The 21380-nt window shown below is 41.9% G+C and overlaps 1 protein-coding gene across 1 annotated transcript in view; it reads right to left on the minus strand.

The window, feature by feature from the left end:
• The window catches only part of LOC103280160 (deubiquitinase DESI2), a 71560-nt gene that overhangs the window by 20985 nt on the left and 29195 nt on the right, over window positions 1–21380 (minus strand). Inside the window, exon 2 of the mRNA XM_008118154.3 lies at window positions 65–137. Coding sequence (XP_008116361.1) covers window positions 65–137 — 73 coding nt within the window. The remainder of the gene's footprint in view (window positions 1–64; window positions 138–21380) is intronic.

Raw genomic sequence — 21380 nt, forward strand, 5'->3', positions numbered from 1 at the left:
AGAATACTCAGCATAGTGAAAATTTCCACCCATTTCCAGACATAGCTAACAGAAAACACCATACCTCTGCCATAGATCTCAATTCCAGAGTGGAAGACTCCAATACCCAACGTGGAGGTGTATTCATTTATCCAATACTAGAGAAAGGAGGAAGGAGACAGATTTGGAAATGTTAATGGAACAAACAGTGCTTGGAAGTCTCCATATTTATTTTTCACTTTATATTGTTATTCCATCTCTGCTTATCCTGGAGGCTCTGGTTATGTCACAGTTGCAAAACATTTAACACAGAAAACTTCATAAATTTTATATAAAGTAAACATAGGCCATAAAATATTCAGAAATAAGCTGCACAGAACTCAACAAGAATTAACGCATAACTCTAGAACAGCTTAACCCTTGGCCTCTATATACTTAGAAGAAGGTGAGTAGAAAGCTTATAGATGTTCCAGATGTTATTGAACTACATTTTCTAGCAGCCCTAGCTAAAATGTTGAAGAATAGTAGATGTAGTCCAGAAACATCTTGAAGGTCACACAACTCCAGTCTCTGCCCTAGAAATATCACTCATCAATGTTCATACATTCTGACACATTTTTCATCATGGCAGTTTTGACGCACGAGACTGCAGAAAGCTGGGATACATATCAAAGCAATCACAAAACTTGATTTCAGTTTTGGTAGATTAATTATGGAAAAACATGGGGAGTATTGCCTTCAGGATGCAAATTTACAGCAGATCTTGAATTTGTGACTCAGTGTACTCAAAGCCTGCGGAGCACACATCTATGAAACCCATGGCTGTGTGGATTTTATAAGTGTGGGACAAGATGAATCTCTGGCTATGCTACCTTCCTCAATAACTTCATGATTTGAATTGTAAACCTTGCTTCAATAGCAAACATAAGTATGTTGGAGCTGCATTATGTACAGAATTGAAACATGTGGTTTCAGGATACAAATCATTGGCTAATATGAAAGGGTGAATAATTATGTTTTTGCCTTCCTGCTGAAGAAAATGAATATTCTTCTGAAGTTTTATCCCCATATTTGAACATCCTAGTTTGTTCCAGAGGAAACAGTGTGTTTTCTGTACTGAAAACAGAGGTTTTTCTCACCTCCCATGTGTTTTTACCCTGCAGAACAGTTCTTGCACAGCACATTGGAACACTGTCATGTCAGAAGAAAATGGAACAACATTCTTGCAGATTTTCTGACTCTCAGGAAATATTTACAAATAACAATTCCATTCCTGGTACGTTTTAGAGTATTTCCATTTTTCAGATGGCCAAAGCTAGGTGTTAGTGCATTGATTCCAGGGTGAATTTTCCCAGACAGTCCAGGAAGCTCGGACCAGGAAAAAATATCTGACCCTTCAACTGAAACTCTCCACACACACCAACATCAGATTGCAATCGGTTCCTTCTCCAAATGTTGTGTAAGCTTAAATGTGTTGTCAGTGGCTATTTGATAAATATTAATGATGGTGGTGGAAGGAAGAATCATCACTCTAGCAGGGGGGTTAAGGTAGACATTTACATTGCAAGTGGTGCTTTGGACCCCCAAATGAAATGGGTTGTTTTTTTAGTGTCCTTTTGATCCGAAACAGACAAAATGTGCCCAAATTATATGGTTGTGTTTCCCTTGACTTTCCCAAGGCCTCCCAACCTCCTAAAATGACCCCAAATTCCTTAAAAATTTGCCATAAATGGAGTAAAATGACAACTGGAAATCCAGATGTCACTTTGGGCATCCTGAAATATATCAGTGCTGTCCAGCGGACAGATGCAAAAGGGAGAAATGCAGCTGCTGCGCACTTCAGCTCTAGCTATTATAATTTACGTAGAAATGTATCTCAGCATTAGCTAAGTCTTAAAATCCTGAAAATGCCCTCTGCATTGGCTGACAGGATTATGATGTCATCGCTTAGCTTGTCCAGCTGCTGTCGAGAAAGTCTGAATCTTTGGAGCTGAGCTTTCAGTGTGATATTCGGGCAGCATGCCTTAAAGCTCAGGAAGTTGAAATCTTTTAGATGACAGGACTTGAAGTGCAGCATCCTGCCCTCATAGGCTATTAAGTTCTGGTGAGCTTCTAGAGTTATTTATTTAACAATTTTGTACCCCCCCCTCCCTTTTCAAACCATGTCTTTCTAGGGCTGGCTTAGAAAAATTGACAACAAAATCAGTAGGATTTTGGAAACTAGTTTAGTTTCTCCTTTGAGGGCCGGTCAAAGAAAATTGTTATGAAGCAACCTGCATTTCATAAAAAACAAAAACCAACACACATCCAGGATAACGATAAGAGGAAGTAAGAAAATGAAAGCAGCATAAACAGAACCAATTTAAAAGGCCAGGTATAATACATTTTTATTCACTTTGACTTCATACTATTTTGCTTTAGATCAATTACTAGCAAAAGCGCAGCCCTTGAGATGTTAATTGACTGCAAATCCTGGACCAGAAGCACAAAAATACTAACCAGTTACAGACCAGTGTAGCCAATCCCGAGACCTGCAGGAAGTTACAGGCCACTAACCTCTCTGTGTCTGCTACTTCTGCTTTAAACAGTAAACTAACGACCTCATCATATGGAGCTAAAATCGGTGGCATACGCCAATCAAACTCCGATCACCCATAGAGCTGGCAGGCTCCCATCAGACGATGTCATACCAGTTCCATGGGTTGCATTCCATGGCAACACAGGATGCTTCCTGTGTTGCCATTAAATCCATGGAGGAAGCCACATGCTCATGCACCACATGCTCATGCTTCCCTCCATGTGATCATCCCCTCATGGATCCAGGTGATGTGAGGCACGGGCCGCCGGATTCCCCATATCCCACAGTGAAGCAGAGCACCACCTTATCCTGCCACCGATCATCCGATGAAGGGAAAGCATGAAGATCAATAGCAATGTCTGAAGCCAAAGCAATCTGCCTTCACCATGGTCATGGAGGTTTACCACTGCATCAGAAAGCCGGCAGCAGAAGGAGGTAGCAGTCATGCCTTACATTGGCTACATCACCCGCCTTGCCGGGAAGGCAGTCTCATGGGGGAAGCATGGTGCACGTGGCTTCTCCCATAGATTGGGTAACACGGGAAGCATCCCGTGTTGCCAGGGCGGCGGTGGTATGCCGGTTCCCACGAAGCCAGCACAACATTGTTTTATGGGAGCAGGCTGGCTCTGTAGGTGATCATGTCTAGATCATCGTTTGCCACCGAATCTAGCCCCTGGTGGTCAACTGACCATAAACCTTTAAGTATTTGGATTCACTGTTTCTCAGCCTCTGTTCTTTCGGATGTATTGTACAGCTCCCAGAATCCTTCGCATCTGAGGCTTCTAGTTGAAATTGGGAATCACTGGTCTAGATCTAGATAGCTCCTTGGTTTTACCCTTTAGTGTTATATGAAGGCTAGGTGCAACTTCTCTGGAGACAAAAACTACAATTTCTCCATATGACCCTTACATCCTGTCTCCTCAAACTCAAAAGCTCCTCGTACTTTCAGCCTGGATATAGGCTGCTCTTCTGTGGCATTCGGTTCATCCTCTGAAGAACATGTGTCTAGTATGTTTCATGAAACCTGAGGACAGCATTCCAAAAATACGAGCAAGCTTTTGTCTCAGTCAACACCTGCCTGTTTTCTGTAAATGAGTATCTGGAAGAGAGGTCCAAAGATCACACCTACTGGTGGTTAACCTGCAGTCCTCCATATGTTGCTGGATTACAACTGCTCACATAACTAACAACAAGAGATGACCTATACACATAGTTGAATCAGACCAGACATGTTGTTGAACTGCGAATCCCAGAACCATGTACTGGTTGAAGCTAATGGAAGTTCAAACTCCAAAACATAGTATAGCTCTCTGTCAAAGAAGTTAAGTTGTGATGTAATTCTGTATAAGCCCCATTGACCTCTACTGGAGTTATTTCTGAGTAAACATGCATAGGATTATACTGTTGCACTTGTTTACTGGATTGTACAGATAATTTTTTTGCTTTTGATGACTACAGCCTTTGTCTCAATTGCATAACATTGGAACAGCCTGACTGGAAAATGTCCTTGATCAATCTTCAAATAACACACTAACACAGAATTGTGCATTGGTAGTTTAACTATTTAGCTTCTGTATTAAGTGAATCCAAATTCTGTTCTTTATGTTTAGAATTGCATGATGAAAATATTTGTTTAATGTAGTTCCAATTTCCAGAACCTAAATAAAGATAATGTTTTTAAAATACCAATTTTTTAAAATCTGGATTCTGTAACATACATACTCTTAACAGATTTGGACGTATATGCTAGTCATAAGACTTGGGGGGGGGGGGGGGCAGCTTTGAGGAAGACTTTTAAGAAAATCACTAAATGGCACTGAGCTGAGGCCCCTTCTACACTGATCACAGATTATCTGCTTTAAATTGGATTATATTAGTCTCCACTACCAGATACTCTAGGATAAGAAGATAATCTGGGATCAGATCCTGGGATATTGGAGCAGTGTGAAAGGGGCCTTAGTCACATCTGTATAGAACTGATCTTTCCTCCTCATCTTGTTTAAGAGAGACCAGGGTGCTATTCACAGTATGCAATTATAGTGCTATTATTTCACTTTAAATGCCATGATTACATCCAATGAAACTCTGTGGTTTGTAGTTTGGTTTTCGCCATTATAGATCTCTTTTTAGAAAATTATAAATGTCCCTCTCAAATGCTAAACCAGGGTTCCATGGATGGACCTATAGCAGTTAAAGTGGAACTTGATAGAATGAAAAGGACCACAGATGTTGTCTAGATCCCTGACAAGTACATTCCCTAAGCCTTCTCTATGGCAGACATTTATGCCTCATTGGAGTCAGGGGCAAAACCCCTGAAATGTTGTATGACTGATATTTTGTAGTATCAACTAGTGTGCTCCTCATGGATATACTTAATCCACTTTCCTTGCCTTTCTTCTTGCATTATTGATTATTTTGCCAACCCTATTAGCTCTCTAAGTATCCAGAGATGCATTTCGAATGAATGCTACAGCTCTCCTTTTTCAAAAAAAAAGAAAAGAAAAAATGAGTTGCCTTATTATTCAATACAGGAATCTAAGGATGACTGAAGAGGTGTCCTCTTAGCCCAAATAGCATAAAGCTCCTAATTCCACGATGCTTCACTAGTAATTTCCCTCAGCTTTACAAGTCTGCTTCCCTGCCAGGAAGCTCCCTTAATGCTCCGTGGTCTCTAGCTGAGAAATTAATGCTCCCATTTTAGGGCAAAGGCTGACATACGAGCTGAGCTGTGACTGTCTGTTGCCCATCTGTCACCTCAACCACAATGACACTCTTAATCCCAATATGCCCCTTATTAGGCAGGCTTTTTCCTTATTTGAATGTTGCATTGTCCTGCATATATGAAAGCAAAGGGAAGGAGATGAGCAGAATATGGGGCACTTCTTCCACTTATGAACATTTGCACAACTCTTGAGAGATGGCCATCCAATCTCTGTTAGAATACCTCCAAAGACACACAGTCAATTGTGCTGTCAAACGGCTCTCAACAATAGGAAGTTCTTCCTATTATGTAGACTCTTTTATTTTCATTTAAATCTGTTGGGTCATCTAGTGTCTGGATCAGCAGAAAGCAAGCTTGTTCCATCTTCCACATGACATCCTTTTGGGTGTTTAAATCTTGGCTATTATATCATCATTCAGTTTCCTATTCCCCAAGCTAAACATGCCTAGCTTTGTGACAACATTTTGGGATCTCCACCATTCTCACCATGATTTTAAGCAGAAATTGGATATACTGGCTTAGATCCTCCATCATCAGATGTGGCTATGACAACAAAGCTCCATCATTGTAACTACCTTTGAAAACCACTTGTCTCTAAAGCCAGGAGGTGCCTAAATGAAAAGATTCCATGTTGAAGGTAGGTGGCCTCATGTCTCACACTGGTCACACAACAGGGATCAGAGTTTAAAGACAATCAGCGGAAGTAGGGGAGATGAACTGAGCTCATGTCTGCCTCACAAGGCTTTCTCTTTGAAGTTCATCAGTGAAGCTGAACACAAAGTAGATGAATCAAAGCATTCACTTTGTCCTGCTTTCACCCCATCTCCCGAGAACGGCAGGAGCTGTTCAGAAGTGTGCATGACTAAACTGTGCAAACACTTCACCGCTCCATGGAAGAATCCTCAGTACATGCTTAGCACCACACAGTTATCTTCTAAACTAGAAAAGGCATGCAGAATATTTGATTTTTTAGAAACCCACAGGAAGCTGCTTAACCTTTGCATTTCCAATTTAGTAGTATCTTCGTTTCTATTAGGAATATGTCCCAGGAATTTATGTGAATATGCAAAACTACAAATAAAGGTAAACTCAGTTGAAACGAAGAACTTCTGGCTCAATAATACTATAGAACATATTCTATCAACTGAAGGATCTAGAAAATGTCAGACCTGGATAAATGAAACCGCAGGTGCCAGTCTCACAAATGCAAGGGTCATACTGTATATTCTGTTGCTTTCTCACATGTAGAAAACAGAATGCTGTGACTCTCCCTTACACTGCCATCCAGATGGAGAAGCAGCTTGGAGTGATCCTTAGAGGTAAAGCAACTGAGGCGAAATTGGTTAAATTACATGCACACCTTTGCATCAGGAACAAAGATTCACATAGATGAGCCTCCTGTTTCGCCTGAGCCATGCTTGTGGCTCCAGTGATATTAAAGAACACCTTTTATAAGGGAATATGTAAGAAGAATACAGATTAGATCTTTGAAAATCTTTTCATGACCATAGTGGTATTTGACACAGTGGAAATCAGATGTTCATGTTAAACTTAACTTTTTAAAAAGTTATGTTGTGCTTCAGAATTTTTAATTAAAATAAAATCCTAATGATGTGGTAAACACTTGAGATAGAGCATACTGAACTCTACAAGAGTTCTAGTTGGACTACATTATATTGCAATTAGTAGGGAAAATCTAAGGCATTAACATTTCTGATCTGCATTATACTTCAACAGGCCAAAAGCCAAGGCTAGCTGGAGTATTTTTGGCAACTGGCACATTGTTTACCTTCCAAAGAAACATTGTTGGACTGAATTAATCATCCTGTGAGTATTACTTATGGATGAACTCTCTTTGTGCTGATCATTAGGGAAAAATTCATGACCACCGAGGATTCTAGGGAACTTGTACAAAGAGAGAGTCCTTGTGTCTCCATGGAGAGAGGCAAAAACTCTCTGCATTGGGCATCAGAATAATCTCCCCATAACAGAGACATATGGTTTCCCCCAGATATGGAGCTTGTGGAGAAAGTACATACTGCATACAGAGATGACTAATGAAAGGCAGCATTGGGAAACAGAAATGGATAATGATGGATACAAATGTAGATATGCATCAGTAGGAAATATAGCTGGGAGGGGCCCTTCTGAAGGAGAAAAAATGTTATTGGAGAAGGGGTACGGGGAATGCATTCCATCTTTCACATTCCTCTTCTCAAAATTAGAGTCTAGCAAATCTGTTTTTCTGTTGCAGGTGTTCTTTTAAAAAAAGAAAGAAAGCATTGTAGCATCTAACATGTAGCAAGCTGGCCACTACAATTGTCTGATACATAACACCTTGTGCGTGTGTTTATTCGTTCAGTCACTTCCGGCAATTCGTGACCTCATGGACCAGCCCATGCTATAGCTCCCTTTTGGCCGTTGCCACTCCCAGCTCCTTCAAGGTCAATGGTGCTGGCCCTAAGCAATCAAGTGTTTGGCATTCAGCAAAGAAAGTTAATGTATGCCCATTTTCTAATTCCCTGTTTCAACAGGAGTGGCAGACTCTCGACCTCGTATTAATTTAGCAAACATGAGCTTATCTGTATGATAAAGAGGATCATTTATCTTTCTACACACACAATGGTCTTGGTAGTTGTCTGGCTTGGGAAATAGCTAGAGGGATTTCCCTATTCGCAAGGGATTATGTAAAGAAGGTCACCAGGAGGTGGGTGCCTTCAAGATACATGCAGGCAACAATGTATACACTTCATATAAGAAGTTGATCCAGTACACAGTAGGAAAGATATAATTTATATAGAAATCATTGAACTGATACAATTTATCAGAGAGTTAGACACAATATAGTTAAGGGGTATAGCTGCTGCTAGGTCAATTCCCAATCTTCCAAATCTTTGGAACTTCACAACTCCAGACTAAACTATAAATCCTTTGGGGGGGTGGGGCGGAGGGGGGGTACTGTGGCTTGATAACAGTTAGAAGCTTGTGTTCTTTTTTCCTTAAAGAACCAACTTGTATTGAAAGGACAAATAAGTACAACATTTATGCACAAGTAGATTTGAAATAATGTAGCTCTAAATACACAGATACATCATTCAAACAAGGTTGGGAAAATCCATTCATGACATCAGGGATGAAAAGCAGCCAAAATCGTTATTAGAGCCAGTGCCAGATTGATTTTAGTGACCCAACTCAGGGCAGGGAAGTGGGAATTGTGGTGCAGGAGAGCAAAAAGACAACTTCAGTTGTATCGATCCTATTTTGAAAAATGAGATCACTGAGGGAAAAATAGGAACTATAATTTCTGAAACAGTGTATTTTCTTATCAGTTAAAAAAACAATTTGAACATTTAAAAAGCACTATGGACTTTCAAACAAACGAATAAAGTTTATTACAGCCTCAGAATAGGATATTGCTGACCTGAAAACTCTATAATTTGAGTTTTCAGGTCAGCAATACCCTATTCTGAAGCTTTATCAAGTCACAGGGTGGATTCTTGTGGGATTGGGCCTCTGAGGGCTTGGATACCAGAAATACAAGCAATATTTTAAGAACAGCCAATTTCAACAAACCAGAGTGTTTATAATGTCTGTTGCTAAATATATTATCCCAGAAATTTGTGAACAGTGTTATTTTTTAATTAGTATATTAATAGCCTTTGCTGTTCTGATAAATATTTTTCATTTATTCTCTGTCTTTCTTGCCTTAAGTTAAAAGTCCTTCATTTATAAATGTGTTTTTAAAAATCCTAACATTGGGTATTGTAGTGATCCAGCTTATGATTGGGAGCTAGCTTAAGAGAAGAGAGCCGAATCATGAAACCTGCTCCTGCCCAGGGCTAGCTCTCAGTAGCACTGATATGGATAAATGGACCTAGAATTTGAATAAAACCCAATTAACCATGCAAAATGGCAACTCATGCCCAAAGAAGAAAATAAAGTATGTTGAGTAGCCAGGGGGCAGAAAATATGTTCAGAAGCAACAGCAATTGCCACCATTTTCTCTAAGGTCATAATACACACACGGAAAACTCTGCCAGATCCTATGCTCCTGCTGAAGCTTGTGGAAGGATCACCATCCACCTCACCGGGTGGTTTTTGCCAGGCCCTGGGACAGGGCTCATCCAACAAAATGTCTCATGAATCAAAGGGGATGGTAGTGTCTCCCTCCCTCTTCTCTTTGCTCCTGGCTTTTTGGTGCATTGGCATTGCATCAAGCATAACACATGCCTGGCCCCAGGGCTCTTTGATTCAATGCAGTCTGTACACTTGTTGCACATGTAACATTTTTACCAGCCAAAAGCAAGGTCAAGGGACAGGGGACAGAGATGGCGAGTTATGATTCAGGAAGACATATATCAGGTACAGTATAGCTTCAAATATCAATTGCTTGGGTGCAGCAGAGAGTTCTTTTTCACCTGATTCCTTCTTGTGAGTCTCTCATAGCCATCTAGTTGATCACTGCATGAAAATAATACTGGACTACACAGGCCTTTGGCTTGATTCAATTCTTCTGACATCTTTCTTCTGTTATTACAGTGGACTCATGGTATCTATAGGACCTTTGCTATTGCTAATGCTTTGTAGTAGCTTTTGGTACACTGATGCTGTCAAAAGAACAGTGGTTTTGGGGAGAGTGGAGCTGCCCATGCCTTTTGCCTCATGTGCCACAATGATTGGTAGCATTTACAATCCAACATCATCTACAGTGTAGCGTAATATCTATATGTGGGGATATGCTACACTAGCACTATGCAATCTTCATGTAAAATAACAACATTGTACAATATATACAGTGCCCAATGTTGCAACCACAATGCACAATATTATTGTGTTTCCAACCACACTTCTGCCATTGCCAGTGAAATGCACATAGCACAATTTATCCATGTATATGCCAATGAAAGGATGTTGACCACTCATTCTCCTATTTGAAACTCTAGCCTTAGCTATACCAGTTGGGACATAGGCAGGGAGGATGCCCAGGGCAATGTGTTCTCCCTGAAAAAGGATGGTTCTTACGCAGGGAGGTAGTAGCCTTTGCCAGGCTTCTCGCAGTCTGTCAAGCATGATCCACTAAAGCATGAAGCCAGCATCCCAGTTGGACTGTTTGCTCACATAAACAAAGGGCCTGCTGCTTTTTCAGCTGCTCTAAGACACGGCCTCCTTAATTTGGCTTTGCATAGCACTCTTTTCCTCCTGAAGGTTTCCGCAATATTACAGTTTTACCAGGGTATGCATGTGTGTGGACTTCTGGCATGTACTAGAAGCTAAGATTTTTATGATTGTTTTATTGATGCTGATGTTTTATTGTTGGGATATTTGTTTTATTGTTTTATTGCTGTTATTGTTATTGTATTATTGTGTCGGGCAAGGCCCCATGTAAGCCGCTCCGAGTCCCTCTGGGGAGATGGGGCGGGGTATAAAAATAAAGTTGTTATTATTATTATTATTATTATTATTATTATTATTATTATTATTATTAGTCCATGTAAAATGTTGTGTTAAAAGGTCTGGAATTCTTAGAAGTAAGAATGCGGCCTTTACACCAGTTTAGAAGATGAATGCTTTACAGTTCCTTCCCTGTCTAAAGTCCCAAATTAATCATCAAGCAACAAAAATATTATTTATATAGATTCACTTGCTGCATCCATGCTAAGTTAGACAGCCAACTCCCCCTCGATGGATTGTCACCTTGCCGTGGTGAGGGGGCTTGCGTGTTCCGATGAACCTGTGGGCACAACCACTGGAGTGATGCACTCCCAGGAGTGGCCGCAGGGGAGGATCCAGACCAAGCACAATCCGAAGACCCAAAGACCTCAACGGCGGAGCAGGCGGAGGATAACATGGTACATGTTACAACGGCTGTGAAGGCGGAAGAAGGCTGCAACAGTCTGAGAAGCCACTTTCATTGTGTTAACCACACCAATGCTGGAACCTCACTCTGTGAAGACTGTGTGTTGACCGGTCGTGCACCGATCTCCACACATTAAAAAAAATCACGCACAGGCGTCTTCCAACAAAAATAAAAACAAACCTACAAAAGTCCCATGGCGATCAGTGAGTGGCGACGGGGGCAGGACTGTGAAATCTGGAAGCCCCTAGTCACAGACTGGCACATGGGCGGTGGATATGGACTCAGTCGTTCTACCTCAAGGACTGAGGCAGTTGAGTAGTCCGGCAGCTGTATCCATGACTGAGCAGCCCTTTTTAGGATCCGCTCTGCTCACCCCACATGGGGAAGGGGCTAGAAAAGGTGCCCTAAACATAGTCTGCCTCTCCTACCCTGACTGGACTGCCGCGTCCAGAGGGGTCACCACTCTGCAGCCAAAAAAGAAAAATGAACTTTGGAACATGGAACGTACGGACATTGTTAGATAACACTGACAGCGAACGCCCCGAACGCAGGACTGCTCTCATTGCAAGGGAGCTGGGACGCTTTAAGATCGACATAGCAGCCCTTCAGGAGACCCGGAGAGCAGGAGAGGGACAGCTGAAGGAAGAAAAGGGAGGCTACACCTTCTTCTGGAAGGGACTGCCTGAAGAAGAGCGAAGAATACACAGAGTTGGCTTTGCGATCAGAAACGACCTGGTGAAGCACCTGACTGAGGCACCCACTGGCATCAATGAACGACTTTCAACCCTCCGAATTAACCTTGCCAAAAACCAACAGGCAACCATCATATGCGCCTATGCACCAACTCTAGATGCTGACGAAGTCATCAAGGAAAATTTTTACTGTCAGCTGGACACCATCCTATCGGAGATACCTAAGGAGGACAAAATCATCCTCCTGGGGGACTTTAATGCAAGAGTCGGAAGGGACTCTGACCTGTGGCCAGGGATCATAGGAAAAGACGGGGTCGGAAACAGCAACTCGAATGGCATCTTGCTTCTCACCAAATGCGGAGAGCACAACCTTGTCATCACCAACACGCTCTTCCGCCAGAAAAACAAGCTCAAGACATCATGGAAGCACCCTCGGTCAAAGCATTGGCACCTCTTGGACTATGTTATCACACGTGCCAGAGACCGCCGTGATGTGCTTCTCACAAGAGCCATGACAGGTACTGATGACTGCTGGACAGACCACAGGTTAATCCGATCCACGATGGCTATCAAGATCGTCCCCAAACGCAGACTCCAAGGAAGAAAAACAAGGCGCAAAATGAACACCCAAGCCCTTCAGGAGCCCTCCAAACGAGCCCTTCTCCAAACAAAACTCAAAGATCATCTACCCACAGAACACCCCGAAAATGTTGAGGAACATTGGAACAAACTGAAGACCTCCATCATCACAGCCTGCGAAGAAACCATTGGATACCTAACTAAGAAACATCAAGACTGGTTTGATGATAACGACAAAGAGATCCAACAGCTGATTGATAACAAAAGGAAAGCCTTCCAAACATGGCAGAGAGACACCAACTGTGCTGCCAAGAAAAAGATCTATGCCAGTGCAAAAGCTGAGGTCCAAAGAAGGACCAGAGAACTCAAGAACATCTGGTGGACAAAGAAATCCAACACCTTGCAGATAAGATACCCATGACGCTCAGGGATTTTTCAAAGCCACAAAGATCATTTATGGACCAAGAAACCATGGCATACAGCCCCTACGCTCATCAGATGGAACCAAAATTCTGAAGGACAAAACATCAATTGCACTACGTTGGAAAGAGCACTACCAGAACCTGCTGAATCGCAGCTCCAATGTGGCCGAAGAGACCCTTTCACAAATCCCACAACAACAAACCAGGGATGAGCTTGCAGCACTGCCTAGTTTGGAAGAAGTCAGCAATGCCATCAGCCAACAAAAAAACAACAAAGCCAGCAGACCTGATGGGATTCCTGCTGGACCTGAGCTGATACAACAACTCCACCAGCTCATTGAAAAGGTGTGGATGACCGAGAAAATCCCAGCAGACTTCAAGGATGCCACCATCATCACCCTTTTCAAGAAAGGGGACAGAACAGACTGCGGGAACTATTGTGATATCTCCCTTCTAACCTCCGCTGGGAAAATCCCTGCAAGAATCCTTGCAAACCGCCTTCTCCCTGTCTCGGAAGACACCCTCCCAGAATCCCAGAATGGCTTCCGCCCCTCCAGAGGAACAGTGGACATGATCTTCACTGCTCGACAGCTCCAAGAAAAATGCAGGGAACAAAACCAACCTCTGTACATGGCATTCATTGACCTTGCAAAGGCATTCGACACAGTGAATCGCAGCGCTCTCTGGACCATCCTCCAAAAAATCGGGTGCCCTGACAAATTTGTGAACATCCTGCGGCTCCTCCATGATGACATGATGGCAACAGTCTTGGACAGCAACGGCTCCCAAAGTGACCCATTTAAGGTGGAATCAGGTGTCAAGCAGGGATGTGTTATTGCCCCCACCTTATTTTCCATCTTCATCGCTATGATACTTCATCTTGTTGATGGGAAGCTTCCCACCGGAGTGGAAATCATCTATCGGACAGATGGCAAGCTATTTAACCTCAGCAGACTGAGAGCCAAAACCAAGGTCACCACAACATCTGTTATAGAACTCCAATATGCTGATGACAACGTAGTCTGTGCGCATTCAGAAGAAGACCTACAAGCCACTCTAAACACCTTCACAGAAGCATATGAGAAGCTCGGCCTCTCACTGAACATCGAGAAAACCAAAGTGCTCTTCCAACAGGCACCAGCTAATCCCTCTGCAAAGCCAGGAATACAGCTTAATGGTGTAACATTAGAAAACGTTGACCATTTCCGCTACCTTGGCAGCCATCTCTCCACAAAAGTCAACATCGACACTGAAATACAACACCGCCTGAGCTCTGCGAGTGCAGCATTTTTCCGTATGAAGCAGAGAGTGTTTGATGACCGGGACATCCGTTGAGATACCAAGGTGCTTGTTTATAAAGCCATTGTCCTCCCAACCCTGCTCTACGCCTGCGAAACGTGGACTGTCTACAGACGTCACACCAAACTCCTGGAGCGTTTCCATCAGCGTTGCCTCAGGAAAATCCTGCAAATCTCTTGGGAAGACAGGCGGACAAATGTCAGCGTGCTTGAGGAAGCAAAGACCACCAGCATTGAAGCGATGCTCCTACACCATCAACTCCGCTGGACTGGCCACGTTGTCCGAATGCCCGATCACCGTCTCCCAAAGCAGCTCCTCTACTCCGAACTCAAGAATGGGAAACGGAATGTTGGTGGGCAGGAAAAGAGATTTAAAGATGGGCTCAAAGCCAACCTTAAAAACTGTGGCATAGACACTGAGAACTGGGAAGCCTTGGCCCTTGAGCGCTCCAATTGGAGGTCAGCTGTAACCAGCAGTGCTGCGGAGTTCGAAGAGGCACGAACGGAGGGCTTAAGGGAGAAACGTGCCAAGAGGAAGGAGCGTCAAGCTAACCCCGACCGGGACTGCCTTCCACCTGGAAACCGATGTCCTCACTGCGGGAGAATATGCAGGTCAAGAATCGGTCTCTTCAGCCACCTAAGAACACACACCCAAGATACCAAGGTTGGAAGACTATCGTCCTCGAACGACGAGGGATTGCCTAAGTAAGTAAGTAAGTAAGTAAGACAGCCAACTGTGTGCCTGCCAGAACACACATGACCAGTCTCTTCAGCTCAGCGGTTCAAATCCGGGGAGTGGGGTGAGTTCTCGCTGTTAGCCCCAGCTTCTGCCAACCTAGCAATTTGAAAACATGCAAATATTAGTGATCAATATGTACAGCTCCGGTGGGAAGATAACGGTGCTCCATGCAGTCATGCTAGCCACATGACTTTGGAGGTGTCTACGGACAACGCCGGCTCCCCGTTTTAGAAATGGAGATGAGCACCAACCCCTAGAGTCAGACATGACTAGACATCATGTGATAGAGATCACAAGAAAAGGTGTTGGTCCTGCTTCTGTGTTGATTTGCAGCCTCCATGCCATACGATCCTTGGTGTTTCTTGAAATATGAATGAAATATCTGTACAACTGTGCTCAATGTTTAATGTATCATGCTTAACTACATATCAGGATTCACATCACAAAGGATCATCTATGAATCAGGTTTGAGAGATTTTGCCAAAAAGGACAAATGAGGACATTTTCATAAAATTGCACATGGTACAGGTTGAGTATCCATTATCTGGAATTCCAAAACATTACAAAATCTAAAATTGCCCACATGGGTGGCTGAGATAATCACACATTTGCTTTCTCATAGTTCAGTATATACAGAGTTTGTTTTGTGCTCAAAACTATTAGCAATATTATGTATAAAGCTATGTGTAAAAGGTGACTATGAAACAGAAATGAATTTTGTATTTAAATGTGGGTCCTATCTCCAAGATATCTCACTGTAAGACACATGGCCATCTTGTTTTCTAAGCCAGAAATGAAGGGCTTATGGCCTTCCAGATGTTGTTAAACTCTCATCATGCCTGCTCCTTGGCCAGTCTACTTTTACCCAGTCTACTTTTACAACCTCTCCATTTTAATCCATGTTTTTATTAGTTCTTGTCATTTGTTTTTATTGGCTAATGTTTACATTTTTATAATTGTGCATGTCTTTTGTCTTTTGTTGTGTTTTATGTTGCTATTGTTTTTATTTGGGCTTGGCCCCATGTAAGCCGCCCTGAGTCCCCTTTGGGGAGATAGAGGTGGGGTATAAAAATAAAGTTGTTGTTGTTGTTGTTGTTGTTGTTGTTGTTGTTGTTGTTATTGTTGTTGTTGTTGTTATTATTATTATTATTATTATTATTATTATTATTATTATTATTATTATTATTATTATTATTATTATTGGCCATGTTGCTAGAGATAATGAGAGTTGGAATCCAACATCATCTATTTTGCTCTGGATGAGCATACCTTTACTCCTGAACTACTGATACTGTGGCCATAATATTAGTCTGCTGTAACTACATGACTCTTAAGTTATTTCCCCAACCAAGGTAATGGAGCTCCCAGTTTCCGCTGCTACAAGTTAACTGAGGTCAGACCTTCTTTTGTAATTGCCTTGCTTGTATCATGCTTGTCTCTAGTAACATTGCTCTAGCTTTTTCTCTTTCACTCGCACCAGTTCACTTTAGAAAAGTAACAGGAGAAAATAATTTTAAGCCACATATAACTGTTGCAGCGGTTGCAAACTATCCCAATTATACCCGTTGGGCTGGCAGTGTTTGTGCTAAGTAACGTGGGAGTCATGGCACAATTGCAAAAGGAGGTGGAGGGGACCCAAATAATAGCTGAATTGTTCCCTGGAAGATTATCTACGTATCCAGGGAATGCAAAGAAAGAAGACAATGAACACAGAGATGGTTATTCTATGGTCCAGTTTTTCTTTCTTCAGATATCCCCATTTGCTCTAAGAAAACAATATGCAATCTGAGTGGTTCACTGAGCAACAGTGGAAAGTTATTGACAAAAAGCAGTCATTTATTTCCTACAATGAGAGCTATTTGCTGAAGCTGACAACTAGCCCTTGGAAATCACCATGTTACTGCCCACGTGCAATACATAAAATGAATTATCATGGCAGTGAGGTGGCCAGGGAGAAGAAGTCATAAAAACATTTATTGTGGTTTTATTTATTCATGGGACTATAAATCTCATAATCCCTAGCCTGCAGGGCCACTGGTTAAAGATAGTGAAAATTGTAATGCAACACATCTAGAAGAGGAGGCTACTACAGATATGTTGTTGTTGTTGCTGCTGCTGCTGTTGCTGTTTGCCCTCAAGTTTTTTCCAATTTGTGCTAACCCTAAGGCAATCCTATCATGGGGTTTCTGGAACTGGAAGTGTGTGAGTCACCCATGGCTACCCAGGGGGTTTCCATGACTAAGCAGGGATTTGAACCCTACTATCCTGAACTTGCTGACCAAAAGGTCAGCAGTTCGAATCCGGGGAGCAGGGTGAGCTCCCACTGTTAGCCCAAGCTTCTGCCAACCTAGCAGTTTGAAAACATGCAAATGTGAGTAGATCAATAGGTATCGCTCTGGTGGGAAAGTAACAGTACTCCATATAGTCATGCTGGACACATGACTTTGGAGGTATCTATGAACAATGCCAGCTCTTCGGCTTAGAAATGGAGAAGAGCACCAACCCCCAGAGTTGGACACAACTAGACTTAATGTCAGGGGAAAACCTTTACCTTTACCTATCCTGATCATCTAGTTTGATTCTGTTGACCAGCCAGCTGTGTGACATGCAAAACACCACACCATATTGTAATAGTGCCAGCAGACTAGGAACATAAGGTGAATGAGTGAATGGGAAAGTCACAAACCAGTTGAAATAGTGATTCAGAAAATTCATGATGGGCCTCTTCAAAAGCCAAAATACAGGTAAGAGGTTAAAATAGTTAGAGAGCAGATGCTTGATGCTTGTTTGATCTGGCATCCAAGTTCTGCATGCCATTGGAAAACAATACAGTGTGAGTAAGAAAGTATCTATACTCAGCAGGTATTATCAGTCTAAGCCACCAGTCTTTGATCCAATGACTAATATGCATAAGGAAGACAAATTCCAGGCACATGTATTTTTAATGGCATCAGACAAGGAAATGGGGTGTCAGAGGAAGGGAAGGTAAAACAGAAGCTTAATTTTCATTACTCTTCCCCTCTTCTACTGAACAGGGATAAATAAAAGGTGTGAGCAAATTACATAAATTGCATTCCCCAGCTCTGTTCTTGTGCTGTATTAAAATAAACCTCTTCAAGGTCTCCCCCTGTGATGTGCAATTACTTTGCAGCATATGTCACAACACGTACAGCTTAAGTATATACTTCCAGGTTTTTAAATCCATTACCAGATGGGGAAAAAAGCATATAGAATTTTTGAAAGCAAAAAATAATGACCAATAGCACAATGTATGACACATAACGGACTTTGTAAAAAGTACCTCCTGCCTTCAGTCTTTTCATAGAGTGATAATTTGGTGTATTTCTATTCTCTTTCTTGAGCTCTCATAGGTGTGCCTCTTTAAAACAGAAATAAAAATCTAGAATCTTTTTGTGGATGTGGTTTCAAATTTAAACAAATAAGTCAGGACCCTGTTGGGGCATTTTGTTGTTGTGTGCCCTCAATTGAGGTTATCTTTGCAAAACTGGGACACTGGTAGAGTGTGAAGCAGCACCCAGCTGAGGTTCATCATTTGAGAGAAGAGACCAAGGCCCCATTTACACTGCCATATAATGCAGTTTGAAAGTACATTATACGGTCAGTGTAGACTCATATAATGCAATTTAGCTGCACCAAATTGCATTATATGGGTCTACACTGACCGTATAATGCAGTTTCAAACCAGGCACTGCCTAGGCACCATCTCCATCCCTATTACTGTGTTCTGGTAACACCTCCTGCTGTTCTTCCTCCGTGGCCAGTAAAGGTCCAGCACAGCAAACTTGAAGGAATGGAAAATGCTGTGAGCCAAGCATTATGCTCCACACATAGGATTCAGGATCTCAAGCTAGATATTAAGACCCTATATAGATGATATGATAGCCTGATGGAAAATAAGGCTGTTCCGTGTTCACCTCTGCATGACCACACACATTTATTCATTACTTGATGATTGCTGCATAAATAAGCCATCAGGAATAAACAACCATATATTAAACATGAAAATACCTAATTATATTTAGACACAATGCTTTTTAATGAAGTGGTTGCATATATTTACCTGAACTTTTAAACGTCCAATCGCACTACTCAGTTATTGTACTATGACTCCATTTTAATTGCCATGGCAACACTACATGGAATCCTGAAATATGCAGCTTGTATAAGCACAAGACTTGTATCTAGATGCAAAGCCCATTATCCTGATTAAACAGAACTACAGCCTTCCAGATGTTACCTTATCACAACACCCATCAATGCTAATCATGATGTCTAATGATGAGAAATACAGGAGTTGTGGTCCAGTATCTGGAGAGTCATAATCTGCAGGTCTTGAGTTTGACACATATGTGTTATGGTCACTGTCCACCATGGGTTGACCAGAGATTTGGGCTGAAGTATGTAGTGATTCCTGGAGAGATGTACTCTCAAGTAAGAAACATAATTTATTTAAACAGTTTTCATGCTAGCTTTCCCAACTGAGCTTTCTGACAGACGTGATTTGGACCAGAAGTCACTCCAGGAATTTGAGATCCATAACATGGGGTAAACTAGATTAACCCAGTTTTATTTACATATTATTTATTTACTTCACTTGTATATCGCTTATCTCACCCTGGATGGGGGACTCAAAGCAGTTTTACCCTGTATTATGCAAAGTCGGGAATGTTCTGGAGTTTTGTCAATTTCAGGGTGTGTGGACAGTTGGACTGACTCTAATCTGAACTGGTTCACTGCCCACACAGACACTGCCACCCCCTTTTTCCTGTGTTCAGCTGCAAAGGGAAAGGGGAGCAGAACAGACTTGTGTCACCGTGCAGCAGACAGCCATAGAACTTTGCCACACATCTCTGCTGACATTAGCAAAGATGTCTGCACAACAAGGAAATAGGATTGCATGGGCACATTTACTGATGTCAGCAAAGGCACCTGGCAATGGCCAGGGCTGTCCCAGAACTCCGTAGTCACCTGGCAGCAGTGATGGAAACAGCAAACATAAAGTGACTGTCTAATGGGCCCAAAGCAGTTCGGCAGGGACATCCTTTGTAGGATAGAGACCCACCTTAAGCCACAAGGAGAGGCAAGTAAGAAATAAAATTATTATTATTATTATTATTATTATTATTATTATTATTATTATATTTTATGACACAGCAAACAAGATAGGTATGCTGGATTTCGTATCACAAGTCGAACACTTCCCAAGCGTTTAGGACTGTGTGATGTATTTTCAGATGATGCACGCAGATCCCAGTAGGGTTGTTGTTTTTGTTATTATTATTATTATTATTATTATTATTATTATTATTATTATTATTATGACACAGCAAACAAAATAGATATGCTGGATTTTGTTTCACCAAATCACAAATCGAACACTTCCCAAGTGTCTAGGACTGTGTGATGTATTTTCGGATGATGCGTGCATAATAATAATAATAATAATAATAATAATAATAATAATAATAATAATTGTATGAAACACAACTATAGCCTCCACAGTTTGTCTGATATCTTCTTAAAGACATCTAACCCAGTAGCCACATATTGGCAGAGTTTCTGGCAGCTTGTTCCATCATTTAATTATGCATCTATGCGGAGCTGATGCAGAGCTCTCTTTCTCGTCACCCACCACCCCATCCCTGGCTGCAGGTTACCTTGGGGAACAACTTAATGTCATTGCATAATGTGCTCATGAACTGAAGTATTTCCTGTATGTAAAAATAACTTCATAATTTACATTCAGTTACCAATGGGAGAAGAATCCACTGACTAATGACATATGCATACTTCTGTCCTAATCTTGTTCCATCCAAACAAGCATGCTGGTTGTCCAGCATTGATCTTTCATCTCAGAATGGGCAATGCCTATGTTTTGACTTGTGATCTGCTTATGACTTCCATTTGGCATTCACAATTCTGAGAGCAAAATAGCTCTTTGGAATATGTATCCTTGAGACTGCATTACCTAAACCTAAAAAGGGAAAAAACAATGGACTTTGAAAATGCATTTTAATAAGTGAAATTGTCCAGAGGAGAGCAACTAAAATGATCAAGGGTCTGGAGAACTAGCCCTATGAGGAGCAGCTTAAAGAACTGGGTATGTTTAGCCTGCAGAAGAGAAGGCTGAGAGGAGACATGATAGTCATGTATAAATATGTGAGGGGAAGTCATAGGGAGGAGGGAGCAAGCTTGTTTTCTGCTCCCCTGCAGACTAGGACACGGAACAATGGTTTCAAACTACAGGAAAGGAGATTCCACCTGAACATTAGGAAGAACATCCTCACTGTGAGAGCTGTTTGGCAGTGGAACTCTCTGCCCTGGACTGTGGTGGAGGCTCCTTCTTTGGAGACTTTTAAGCAGACGCTGGTTGTCATCTGTCAGGGGTGCTTTGAATGCGATTTTACTGCTTTTTGGCAGATTGGTGTTGGACTGGATGGCCCACAATGTCTCTTCCAACTCTATGATTCTATGAATAAAAAGGTATTGTAAC

The sequence above is a fragment of the Anolis carolinensis genome, chromosome 1 (assembly GCF_035594765.1).
Source record: "Anolis carolinensis isolate JA03-04 chromosome 1, rAnoCar3.1.pri, whole genome shotgun sequence".
NCBI lineage: Eukaryota > Metazoa > Chordata > Lepidosauria > Squamata > Dactyloidae > Anolis > Anolis carolinensis.